The following is a 13,424-nucleotide window of genomic DNA, read 5'->3' as shown; positions in this document are numbered from 1 at the left end:
GTACAGTGTGTTTTCAACATATGTGGCAATATGCAGTTTGCAGTTTTGTGCTCCACCACACTTTGCCTTGTTCCATCAGCCATCATAAAAATCTATCACAGAAAAACATTTCACCGTACTCCAGCCTGTTGGAGTGTACTTTATGGTTGAAAAAGTTGTGGTTATCCAATATATGATCTTTTTGGATACCTGAGGGAATAGCCATTGTGTCCTTTCATAAAACTGTGTTTTCTTTGGATATTACAAACAAGTGTGACTCTCTCTCTTTTCCCCTGTGAAGAATAATCATTTTCAAAATGACCATCTCATTGAATGGTTGTAGGTGGGAAGCCAGAAAACATAAAAATGCCCTTCTTTGTGCTATTTGTGTCAAAATACAGTGCATCAAATTACTTACTCTGCTCTCACAGAATGAAATGACACACTACTTTTTCACCCTCTAACCCTAGTTCATACAGAGTGATGGCAGCTGATTTTAATGTGTTAATTTGAAGAGGTGCTCATTTAAACACCCCCCTCAGACACACTTTCAGTGCTATTTCATTGTGAAGTGCTATAATTTAATTTATTGTGCATGCATTTCTATCACCTCGGCTGTTTAATGTAGTTGCTATCAGTTAATTTCCTAAAGCGCCAGTGGACATTCTCCAAAAAGCTACATTAGCGCTTTTTACATATGACGGTAGAAAAAGAAATTAACTAACTATAAGCTATGTAACTACAGGCATAGCAATATTAATGCCAACAGAACAAGTACTCAGTTGAAACAAGTAATAGAAATGCCAATGGTTAACGATTATAGTTTTTCAATCACACAGTTCATTGTTCAGAAGCATTGTCCTATTACTGACAGCAGGGCACAGTAGGTCTTTTTCTTTTAAAAAAAAAAAAAAAGGAGAAAGAAAGAAAACATGCAGCACATTATATTCTACTGGTCAAAGCCCAGAAAAAAGCTTTGTTATGGTGGATGGGTGCTTGTTATTTTTGAAAGTATTTTGATAGACTCATTATTAGGGCAACTTTTGAAATCATCCTTTGTGTGTGTGTGTGTCTGTATGAGCACACGTGAATGTGTTGTGTGATTTCTCCCCACCTTGCCAACAGCAACTACTTGTATTGGTCTCTGCCTCATGTTTGTTTTGGGGAGCAGTCCAGCGCTGATAATAAGCTAATAATATTCTCTTTTTGGCTTGTAAACAATGTAAAATGACAGCCAAGGAAATTGAGAAGGTTATGCACTTTAAAAAGAGGTGAATGTAAATATAAAATTATTCTCCAGACCAGCAAGAAATTCAAAATCTACAGAAAAATGTCAACTCTGGATAGAGCTTTGCAGGTGACAAGGACAATACCTGCAGTTTACAAAGGTCACCATAAAAAGAATCTTTCAAACAAACGTTTTTTTTATACTGTTTTTCTAACCAGATTTCCCTGGTTTACGTTATATACATGCATGCCTGCACATGCACAATGGCAATGGAAAATGGTGAGTCTTGAGAGAGGCAGGCACAAAAGAAGGTACTGCTACTAAAAGCTGACATTCACTGCTATTGTTTTAGAAAGGATTTTCTCTTGCTTGACACCATTATACAAGATCTAACACATTTTCGATGTTTGGTACCTTATCCACATCATGCAGATATAAGTAAAAAAATACACTATAGATGGATTTTGTCTTTAACATGGGGAACACAGCATATATCATTTGAATGCCAAAAAAATTGTATTAAAGCTAAACTAATCAGCAGCGCAACCAAATGAGGCTCTTAAGTCTGAATTATCAAACTTATTATAACGTGTTAAATAAGTAAAAGCAATTAGCATTTCTTTGAAGACAGTCATCTTTGTACTCTTAGTTCAACAGTTTTATTTCCCTGCTCAGCATAAAGAAAAATACTTTTCTTTATTACAAGTCTCAGAACCATTAATAAATGATCTGATGATATACAACCCTACTGACCTGTGAAGTCAAAGTATACTGTGAAATGTGCAATATGAAACACTGCACTCTAAAATACAAATTCTAATTTCTGATTGATCTAAGTCAAGTCATTAAGTGTCAGGTCAACATAAGATGCACTTCAAATGTGTGTGCATTCAAAGTACAGTGTACTTGTGTCTCTCCTCCAGAGCAAACATACCTCATCACTTTCACTGCCGATAAAGTCATCCTCAGGCTGAGCCTCACACCGCCTCCCACTCTTGCTCTGAACCTGGTCATCTCCCATCTCCATCTTCTCCTGGTCACCCTGGCCTTGCCCTCGTTTGGGTGAGTGAGGCTGGGATGAGAAAATGAACACCTCCTCTTGCAGAGTGAGTTGGGGCTCGGACCCCTCATTACTCTCCCAGCTGCTCCAGACCTGCAGGTCAGAAGACAAACCTGGACGGATCGAGCAGGGGAGAGACTCTGCAGGGTTGAGAGCAGCTCTGGAACTTTCCTTTGCGGCACTGACCTCATCTAAAATAAAAGGTTGTAACACAAGACAAAAGCAAGACAGTTTTAACCTAAGCAGGAGTATATTCTCTCTTTGAAAAAGATATGGATGCATATCAGTGTCATAAAATAAAGGAGGGCTATGGATGTACATATTCTATAATACTTGAATAAGTCCCTCAGAATACATGGAGGACTTGGCCACAAATTCAGAGTATGGAATAATTACAGGCGTTTAATTACAGGGAGTAATAAATCCCTTTTTAATGTTTTCATAATGTGGCTGATGTCATTCTAAGTTCATTTGATTATATGCACATAAAAATTCATAACAACAATGTGCAAGATTGTAATGAATTCCACTGCTTGCCAAAACTGAACATTAATTTCTCTTGCGCTGACATTTCTGTAGGTTCAGTTAATAGCCCTGCTAGGCTGATACCTTAATGAGAATATAACAATATAAACAACATAATCACTACTAAGAACACCAGTTTACTGCTAAATTGTCACTCATGAAGTGGCAGCTAAGTCCAAACATGCTTAAAAATATAACTGGCTTAGAGGTCTATTTTCAAGGAAATATTGCTGTCATTTTGGTTTTCTGTTTTGGTTCACAGAAAAAAAATCCATTTTACAGCAGCGTTATCTGACACTAGTATGTTCCCGAATATATATCCAAGGGGGTAAAAGCTTTTTCAAGCTTAAATGAAAGTTACATACATTCAGGTGTGCACGCAAGACAAACTGAATCATTAAAGTCCATGATAGGTCTGAGCTCAAAGAAAGAACCACCTCTATCTGAATGAGTGAGCACATTTGAACCTCTTGACAGTATAATCACTTTCTCTAATTGCCCACTGTGTGGCAAACCCTGGGCCCAGGAGATGTCCCTCTGACTTTTATTTAATGTGCCACATTACCATTAATGAACTAACTACTTTCCGTCTGTGGGCAGGGCGGCAGCAAAGGAGCTTACTGCTGTGGAGAAACATCCATAAATGAGCTTTCCAAGCACATGCACTCATTTTGTGAGCACAATGCGGGTAGGTGTGCGTGTGTGTATGTGTGTGTGTCTGTGGGTGGGGGGAGAGTGTGTGGGTTGGAGTAGGGGGTACTTTAACAAAAATCCTACGAATGGCCTTGACGTGGGTTATGCAAAATGAAAAAAAAAGGGAACAAACACTATGGTGTATGCAGCACAGAATGAGGCTAATTAAAATTCATGCAATATTTTCAAGTGATCTAATTTACGAATTAAGAGTAGGAATAGGTATTTTTCTCAAGTGGTAAGGAGCTACTTGGTAAAATTGTAACATGCAAAGTAGACATGAATATCACTCAACATGGATATTATTCTCTTTTGTCTTGTGCTCCCATCACTTGCTGTCTTTTTACGCTTTCCTAACCATCACTCAGTATACCTGTCCTCCTGCTGCTGCTTCCTGCTGCCTTGAACCCTTGCCATTCACAGCAGATGTGAGCCTCACCTGCTGTTAGGTGCTTTGTCTTTTCTGTTAGGATCACAGGTTGCTGCCTGCCCTCTTGCCTACTGGATGGAGGAGTGCACTTCTCCCTGGTTTTACTCCTCTGTCTGTGGTGACCAGGCACAGCATCTGAATTGGCTGTTAATAAGAACTTAACACCTTAACATAACCAAACCATTATACATTCAGTGTACCTAACATTATATCCTAGCATAGACACAGAGTACAATATGCAGTTTACCTGAAGATGCTAGCCTCTCTTTCCCAGCACTGAAGACCTGTATCTTCCTTGATCCCTGCTTGTCTGCTGGTGGATGGGGCTGTAACCTGCCAGGTGTCCCTACATAGAGGACTTGCAACATTAGAAAAGCTTTATTAAACAAAACAGTCACACAACAATGTTACTAAAGCTTGCCAGAAGCATATCCTTGAACTGATTATGCACCATGAAAATCCCTATTAATGAAGGCATTTCAGTAACTGAGCTTCTTATTCATTCAGTGCAGAGGGAATAGATCCAGCTACATTATGTTCAACTGAATTAAGGAATTTTAATCCTCCATTTTTGCATTCAGTCATGCTCAAATGATGGTGTATGACAAACTGTAAAAGCTGTTATTAATTGGTTGGGAGAACATACTGTAAGAGTTGGTTCGTTTGTTGGTTCTTTTGTAAAGCTTTTACTGATTCACAGTACTTAGAAGAATAATTGTGTGCATTCCTAAGGCCAAGTCTGTTTTTTTACAGTGGGCAGCCACACAGCTATTAGCCTCAACTGCATAGGTGCACATTACATATATACACGTCAGAAAAAAGAAGCTGAGTGATTTTCATCTGTAAAAAATGAATGCTGAAAACATGTATTACTTTTTAATTGATGTCATTGCTGTGATTGAAAATAAAATAAATTTCTTTTAGGATTGTTATTTAGATTTTATTTATGTTGTTATTATATCAGTGTCTATGGTGTGGTATGGTGAAACACTCATAAAAACACATTTTCCATAGTACCATTCAAGTTCAGCAAACATATTTCATGTCATCTGATCAGTTAATGAAATTTTGATCAGTTAATGGAATTTTCTCTTCATACCAACAAGACCAAAGTGAAATAACTGTAGAAACCCATACATACTATACTATATACACATACTACATACATTTGCCTTGTTGGCAAATGACAAAAGTTGCTGCTAAACACTTATGCAAAAAGGTGAGAACAGAAAGAAGGCACTGGTATTTCCAAATAAAAAATTGTAATGTTCAATGTAATATTTTCTATCCACTGGACCCAAGTGTAGCTTTTTTCCAACAACTCATCACCTATATATTTTTCCTGGGTTCGGCTTCTTTTTTTAGTCAGGTTCACATTTTCTGCACTCTATTCCAACCTATCAGTTAGTTAGTACATATACTCAACCACAAACTTACTCTCTTTGTCAAATTGCCTCATATACTGTATGCTTCCCTGCCAGCTCTATTTTTGGATTTATTTGCCTCTACTGATTGCTTACCTATTACTGACACTGTTTTTGAAAAAAAGACCATAGTTGCCCTGCCTCTGCATCCTGCTTCTGGGTCCACATTACAACTTAGATTATGAATAAAACAGTTTCTCTCTTTCTTACTTTCCTTTACCATTAGCTGCTTCCATGGTAGCTGCTTTTCACTGGGGTCCAGGATGAGTAGCAGATACCATATTCGTCCAGATAAACAGAAGATGACTTGCACAGCAAACCCATGCACCACCAAATAACAATTTGGACCCAGATATTTACAGTAAATTCTATAAAATACACTGTTAATATCTAGCTTTGGTAAATTTTCTGATACAGCCATTTATCAGTGAATTCAAACTCCTATGAGTAGAAAATAAACAAAAGAGTGATAAAAAGTGATGGGAGGGCGATCAGGGCATGTTTAGGTGGAGAAAGAATGTAGAAAAGATAAAACAACACTGTGAAGTCTTTATCAAATTTACCCCCATGAACAGTGAGGGAAGGTTCTCCATGTGATAAATTCTCACTAAGTTTGGCAATGCTCTGACTTTCTGCGGAAACTTTTTGGTTCCTTCTACTGAAGGGGGATCCCTGGAGGAAACAGCAAAAGAAGACAAGCAAATTCAAAGACAACATATTCTACTTTGTGCTTACAGTGATTTATGACATGATGGTCCAAATCAATTAGCGAGATATATGTTACTGTGGAATTCATGCAATTACCGTATTTGAGATAAAGGGTACATTTCTATGCTGTCCGTCTGAGGCAGCACTGCTTTTTCTTGTGGTTTGAGGAGGTAGTCCTGAAGCCCTGGAGCCTGAGGCTGTCTGTAAAACACCCTGGGGCCTGGTTTGTTGGTAACTGGTTGATCTGGCAGTGCCGGACTGATCAGGAACTGCAAGGAAATTCCCATTAATTATTGACTCTTATTGATCTCTGTTATTTGGATAAGATTTTCTTTGACTATGACTATGCTTGATTTAAGGTCCAATATCACAAATCCTTGAACTTCAACTGTATGGAAAGAAGAGGTGGAAATTTTAAGCAATTTCCTTAATTGTTAGTCCTACTAGTTAGTCATACTAATGATCAACTACTCACTGTAACTTCCAGAGGTTAGGCTTTAGATTTACAGAATCCACACAATTCACTTAGATGAAAAATGCAAGCATGAAGCCAGTTCAGTGTGAAGGGCTCAGACGAGCATTTTTAAGATCACTGACAAGCTGCCTTCATACTAGCCACAAAGCCCTTTCAAAGTCTTTTTTTTTTTTTACTCTGAACAGAATACTTAAAAAATGTGGCTTTTTACATTATGCACTGCAGTATGTTTTTGAGTTGTGATACACTATATTGGCAACATAACCAGTCTACACAACTATAAATCTTTGTTTATCTCAAGCACAAGCACAAGAGTCAAGTCCATGTCTCGATTCAGTGTTAATGTTTTACATGTTTCTGTAAGTTGCAGCAGACAGTACTACCCTGAGTTAGTTGTTATTGTTTAAAACATGCAGTTCACGCACAAAGAAAACAAATGGTTGCATATAAATTAGACTGTGCTGCAGAGCTGATTGAATTGATGTTTTTCTTTAATCTGTCAATGTATTTATATATCATCATGTGAAAATAATGGGCTGCAGTGGGAGTCGTGACACAGCTATGACCTGACCCTGCTTTATTTGTGCCAGGGCTCATTAGGACAACCCCACTGGTGCTAACAGCAAAACACACTTTCTGTCTGATCCTCCTCAGAGCAGAGAGCACACAATTCCAGTCCACAAAACACACAAAACCAACAAACAAAAAGCAAATTGAACAAAGAATGATAATACAAAACTGAAAAAATATTTTGAGCAGAGATTTTGATCTGTGAAAATGTATTGACCTTGAGAATAACAGAATGTCTTTGGTGTATTGAGGTATGTTTGTTGTTGCATGACAAAAACTACCGTAACTTACTTTTAACAGTTTCTGACAGATTGGGTAGTGAAGCAACAATACCCACTGCGCAACTTTCGTCACAGTTAAACTGGATGCCTACTTTAATAGCAATCGTTTTAATTATGATTAGGAATGTTATGCTAATAATGCAGATGCTAATTATGAAAAGATATTTTTGCTTGTGGTTACTGCTCTCTTCTATGGGCATTGCCGGTTGACTCAACATGACTTAGACAGCTGTCAGAACAAATAAATAAGCACTGATAAAAAGGCCACAGAGGCGGCGGAACTGGATTACTGGTGCATATCTTTTTATATGAGGAAATAATTGCAGCTCTCTAAGTACAGGTGAGGCGCAAATGAACAGAAAAATGAAGACTGCAAGAATTTCATACGGGGAAAACAAATCGATTATCATCAGAATCTCTTAAGAGAAAACAATTCTACGTACAGCCATATCTGCACAATGATGTCTTTCTGTATCCTTCTATGTACTGCATCATGGCTGAATTGAGGCTGATACTTGTACTGTAAATGTATAAATTCCTGCCTTCAGAATTCCTGTAAAAAACGTACTCCCAGAAGAACACATTCTATGAATAAATGTATATCTATATGTACACTATTCCAAAACCATGCATTATTATGGTGCAATGACAGCCTCTACTCTACTGGGAATGCTTTCCATGAGATTCTGGATTTAAGGAAAGGAAAAGGGCAAAGGGATTTGCTCCCATTCAGCCACTGGAGCATTAGTGAGCTGATGTTGAGGCCTGGCTGGATTTCAGTTCCTCCTGAATGTGTTTTTTTGGGGTTAAGGTCAGGGCTCTGTGCAGGCTGTTTCTTTACAGACCTTGCTTTGTGCATTGGGGCTTTGTCATTTTAAAACAGGAAAGGGCCTTGCCCAAACAGTTACCACAGAACTGAAGCACACTATTGTCTAAAATATCAGTGTACATAGAAATAAGATTTCCCTCAAGTGAAATGAGGGACCTAGCACAAACCATGAAAAACAGTTCCCTACCAAAAGAGCACAAGTGTGTGTAACCTGGGGTCCACTTTAGGCCATATAATGTAAGTTGTTTGCTTTGTTACCTAAAGTAAAATGTTCCTGTGTAACCTGAAATGCATTGCACCTGCTGTTTTTTCATTTGTTTATTGATCAATTCAGAATCATTTGATTTTACTTTACCTACCACAGTCAGAGTTTAGAAGGCCAGTCCTCATCTCTGCCTTCTGCACATTCTCCATGTTCAACATCTGAGTTACATGGTTTACATCTGGTGGGAACTGGCAGCTGCGGGGGATCAAATCTGTGAGACCAGCTCCACTGAGAAACATATCTAGATTAAAATGAGCACAATCTCAGATTAATCATAATGATAGAATTAACCAAAAAACAGATTATCATGTCATGAAATCACATAACAATGGTAACACTTTGATCGGCTAACAAATACAAAAAGAGAACTGCCTTTACTGACAGGTAGAGTAGGTGTGCACAGAGTAACAAGCACTGCATGCGGCTGTTGGCACTGCTGAGGTCAATCAGAGTTAAATCAGAGTCAAACTAGAATAACTGCCTCATGGTTGTGTGCCTCTAACAAACCAGCCAAGTTGCAGGAAATATGGACACAATCTCCACTGCTTGAGTTACAGCATTGAATAATGGGCAGAGGTGGGTTTTGCAGAACATTATGATGTCACAGTGAAGTTGACCTCTGCCCACTTGGATAAAAATGAATTTGTGAGTTATGGAAAAAAACCTGCCTTGTGAGGTCATAGTGACCTCGACCTTCGACCACCAAATTCTAATTGGTTCATCCTTGAGTCCAAGTGAACGCTTGTCTCAGATATGATGAAATTCCCTCTGGACAGTCCTCATTTATCGCATTCACAAGAGGTCACCTTGACCTTGAGGTTTGACCTTTTCCCACCGAAATATATTCAGTTCATCTTTGAGTCCTAGTGAATGTTTGTGCCAATCTGAAGAAATTCCCTCCAGCCAGTCTTAAGATATCACATTCAAGAGGCCAAAACTGTGTCACAATGACCCTGCCCTTTGACCACCAAAATCTCATCAGTTCATCCTTGAGTCCAAGTTAATGCTTGCTCCAAATTTGAAGAAATTCCCTCAAGGCATTACTGACATATCGTGTTCACAGGAACGGGACAGACAGAAGGACAGAAGGACAACCTGAAAACATAATGTCCTGGCTGTCGCTGGCGTGGAGACATAAAAACACCACTGAGCTCTCAGCCAACTGTCTGTCTCTCTCCACACACTATTTCATATAAACTCACAAATCTATTCAAAGTAAAGACCATTGGCTTGCCTCAATGACAACTGCTTAGCTATATACCTTCAATTATAATTATAATAATACTGATGGAGGTGACTTTACGAGAAGCAGATAAAACTGTTTGAATGAATCATTTAGGTGTGACCAAGTACATTACCATCATCCGACATTCTTGTAGGCTCTGTTTTCATGGTGAAGATTCTGCGGACTTTGCAGGTAGCAAACAAAGTGATGCCATCCAGTGTTAAAAATCCTTTGAACAGTTCAGCAGTGAAGGATACAAGGTCGAGGCACAAAGTAGACCACTAAGACATTAGAAACAATATGATTTTGTAGTTAAAAGGATCATAAGAAAAATCTAAAAATTCTAAAAGAAGGATAAGTTAGATACTCACAATATTTCGTTTTAATCCAACAAATGGTATCTTTGCATGTAAAAGTGTGGCGGACAACTCTTTATGCACTGTTGATAAGTGAAGTCTTCTTTTCAGGTGCTCTGAATCGGTTATCCTGTGAATAACAAACAACAGACCAGAACATGACACATACACAATGGTGATGCAAAGAATTCCTGACCAGAGAAAGGCACAAGCTAAGGTAACCTCTTAAAGGTGTTTTCACCTTGATCTAGTGCTGTGGAATCTGCTGTCATGAGAACATCTAATGGAAGAAGAACAATGGCAATGTTATCATTTTCTACAATGATAACAGTAAGCAAGAAATTATTTCAACTTTTGATAGTATGTCTGTCTTTGGTTTTATATATGGCCACCACAACTTAACAAAAAAACAGCAGCACCTGTGTTGTATACCACAACATGCACTTGCATTAATTTCAATTTTACCATGAAGTTAACTCACAAAATGAGAGTTTTAAGCACAATAAACACTTGCTGAATTGATTGATTGTGTTAACTGTGTTCTGTATTTTGCTTTACATCAAAATATTACATTTTCTCTGGAACACTCCTGTGATAAAGTTCGAACTTACCCCATTAAAGATCTTCTAAGGCTTTACTTCATCAGCCACAAAGTTTAAGATTGAGAGTGCACACTCCCACAAAAATGTTGCTCAAGGTTAGCTGACATGTATAAGGATTACAAAAGTGTGTGTTTTTAAAAAAAAAAAAAAAACTGACAGCACTTACACCAGCTCAACAGAAAAATCTTTGCACTGAGGAATATTCACTTGAAGGACCAAGAATCTTTGCAGAAGCCCAACTAAGAAGAAACAGTAGGAAAAGAAGTGAATTACTTTTAACAAGTGGAAATAAGCAAAACAAACTTATTAAATGAGTGCTAGTATGGTAGTGACTTACGAGACATTTTCCCACTCTCTGGCATTTGCATCTTGACTGTCGGGCTGCTTCCCTCCAGGCAGTAAACAAATCCTTTGACTTCTTTATTGTACTCCTGGGGGAAGAAATAATACAGAGGAGGCCTTGCTAGGTCTACGTCCTTGCTGAGTGTGACCACTATTGTGTGCCTGCGATGTGACTGCTCTAATTGACTGCTAATGCTTGTTTTTATGAGAGCACATATGAAAAATTAAAGATGGGAAGTCTGTGTAAAGAACAAGCTTTCTTTCTCCCTTCTCTAACAGTGCAATTCAGTGATAACATAAGATTGCATTTTCTCTGAGTTTGCAATGACAGGCTCATGAGACACTATATTCCAAAATTACAGGTGGGAATATAAAATGTGATGTACTGGAGCTTTCCATGATGGCTGTACAATGTAAAGATACAGACCTGCTTTTCTTTAGCATTCAACCTGGTGTTCAGCTTTTAACGCACTGATTCATTCTCTGGTATTCATTAGGTGCATGATATTTGGACTTTATAAGATAACATTTGTTGCTGTCTATCTAAGCCCTGTGGGTGTTAGCTTCACTTACAAGAAATGTAGGCTAGTTAAATTTGATTATGTGCTTAACAAAAAAAAATAATAATCACACTTAATCACAATGAGAATGAGCTAATTAGCAGCTCTGAAAACTAACCTTATATATGGCCGACGGCCCACCGCAGAGTTTCCATTTTGCTACAGGGTCTTTTCCCTGTCCGCTGAAGATCTCTACCACAGCTCCACCCTGCAAGAAACAGACCTGGTTGTCATCCTGAGCCTGTAGCTAATGTTAAGTCTAAATATTATTTACAAACAGCGTGGCTTTTACAGAATAGATCATCTACCTGGATTGAAATACACTCACCTGATAATTATTCCTGAACATTTTACGTAACGCCACATGAAAATTAAGGGGTGGAAACAGGTGTGTGTATATACCCACATTAAAAACGGTGGCTGTTAATTATCCCACTGAAGAAGCAACGCATTTTATAATTTACAGCCTATGCTTAAAAGTAAGTCAGTAAGATGGAGGCTAAGACACAGGTTAGCTGGTTAGCTAACGCAGGGTTTGTCTCCATGGTTACGCGACGCTACCTCTGCTGCCCAGCAACCGATGACCAAACCCTAAACGTAAGCTGAGGTGCTTTGTCCTCCATTAATTACTGAAACATAGCAAGTAGCATGGGGCTATCACAAATTTGTCTGTTATTCGAGATTCAAAGATGCACAATTCAAAGGTTTTATTGTCATATCACAGAACATTAGTCTATGCAATTAAAATTATTTTTTTTAGTTTCTTTGCAAAGCCCTTATATTACAAGAGGACAATAAAAAATAGACAATAAATAAAATAACAGTACCTGGAAAGGCTGAATAGGTTTAAAAAGCTGTTAAATATGAATATTAAATGAAGTTGTACGGGTTGCACAAGTAAATATGTGTATGGTGCAAATCTGCCGTGTCTTCTACATTGCAGCATGCAGAGTTAGGTGTTAGTGGCACAGTCAGTATTGTTTTGTGCAATACAATATACTGTATATACACACATATACATACACTGGGGTCCAAAAGTCTAAAACTAAAGTGGTCTCACACTTTTAGACCCCACTATATGAATTGTGCTAATTCTTTGAGTTGTGGTGTCTGAAATTCCCTTAATTGAACACAGTTCTGAAATTCGGTTTCCCTGAATCATAATGTAAAGTTGATGAAGCCCATTGTCAAGAAATGTTAATTGCATCATAAATTTAATAATTAATGATATGCATAAATACAGACTAAATATATAATATAACCATGAAATTCAGCATCTTATGAGATGGGTTTTTTTTTGTTTTGTTTTGTTTTTCTGTTTTTTTTTTTCACAACAACAGAGTGTATTTCAGGTCATTTTTATTTCATTCCAGCAGTTTTGATTTTAATATTTTCCAAAGTCTTCTGTTATTTCACAGTTCAATTTTTTCCAATAGCCATTTTATTGCATATTGCCAGTTTTCGCCACCAACTCTTTATTTGTCAGTCAAAACAAAGAGAGAAGAGAATCACAGAAAGGATTGGCTGTTGCTTTGGTCTAAACAAGCAGACAGGGCAGTAGTCCTAAATTGCCATAAACAGTCCCAAATTTTGACAGCAAATGTCTTCTTTCTCATTTTTAGTCCACTGATAAGAAAGCCAAAACAGATGATAAATACATACTAAACTAGAAGGGCTCTCAGAGAGCGCAGACCTCTGCCAAGGCCAATGTCGGACAACATACACCAGGCTTCAGATAAAAAAAAATAAATCAAATTCATAGTAAATGATGTGGATCTGCTCCAAGATTTTATGGGTTTTTTCCTTGCCCATACCCCATCCCCTACCAAGCTCAGTGAAAATCAGTTCAGTTCTTTTTGTGCAGTTGTGCTG

At 37.9% G+C, this 13,424-nt stretch overlaps 1 protein-coding gene across 8 annotated transcripts in view; it reads right to left on the bottom strand.

Moving 5' to 3' along the window:
- The window catches only part of cfap20dc (CFAP20 domain containing), a 34,075-nt gene extending 21,954 nt beyond the window's left edge, over positions 1-12,121 (bottom strand). For 3 of the 8 annotated variants that reach the window (XM_071494637.1, XM_071494644.1, XM_071494643.1), the window contains exons 1-13: positions 11,881-12,121; positions 11,671-11,760; positions 10,988-11,081; positions 10,817-10,889; positions 10,290-10,328; positions 10,064-10,178; positions 9,826-9,973; positions 8,562-8,708; positions 6,144-6,316; positions 5,903-6,011; positions 4,163-4,273; positions 3,925-4,059; positions 2,142-2,458 (exon numbers count right to left, since the gene is read on the bottom strand). In XM_071494637.1, coding sequence (XP_071350738.1) covers positions 2,142-2,458; positions 3,925-4,059; positions 4,163-4,273; positions 5,903-6,011; positions 6,144-6,316; positions 8,562-8,708; positions 9,826-9,973; positions 10,064-10,178; positions 10,290-10,328; positions 10,817-10,889; positions 10,988-11,081; positions 11,671-11,760; positions 11,881-11,901 — 1,572 coding nt within the window. In that variant the 5' untranslated portion in view covers positions 11,902-12,121. The remainder of the gene's footprint in view (positions 1-2,141; positions 2,459-3,924; positions 4,060-4,162; positions 4,274-5,902; positions 6,012-6,143; positions 6,317-8,561; positions 8,709-9,825; positions 9,974-10,063; positions 10,179-10,289; positions 10,329-10,816; positions 10,890-10,987; positions 11,082-11,670; positions 11,761-11,880) is intronic. The other 5 variants (XM_071494639.1, XM_071494640.1, XM_071494641.1 and 2 more) reach the window with 5 other exon arrangements.
- Between the last annotated feature and the right edge of the window lie 1,303 nt (positions 12,122-13,424).

Source organism: Trachinotus anak, unplaced genomic scaffold (assembly GCF_046630095.1).
Source record: "Trachinotus anak isolate AG129_WGS33_773 ecotype Australia unplaced genomic scaffold, CSIRO_AGI_Tana_v1 ptg000013l, whole genome shotgun sequence".
In the NCBI taxonomy this organism is placed as follows: domain Eukaryota; kingdom Metazoa; phylum Chordata; class Actinopteri; order Carangiformes; family Carangidae; genus Trachinotus; species Trachinotus anak.
Note: the sequence above shows the minus strand (reverse complement) of the source record. Positions and strands in the feature narration are given on the sequence as shown.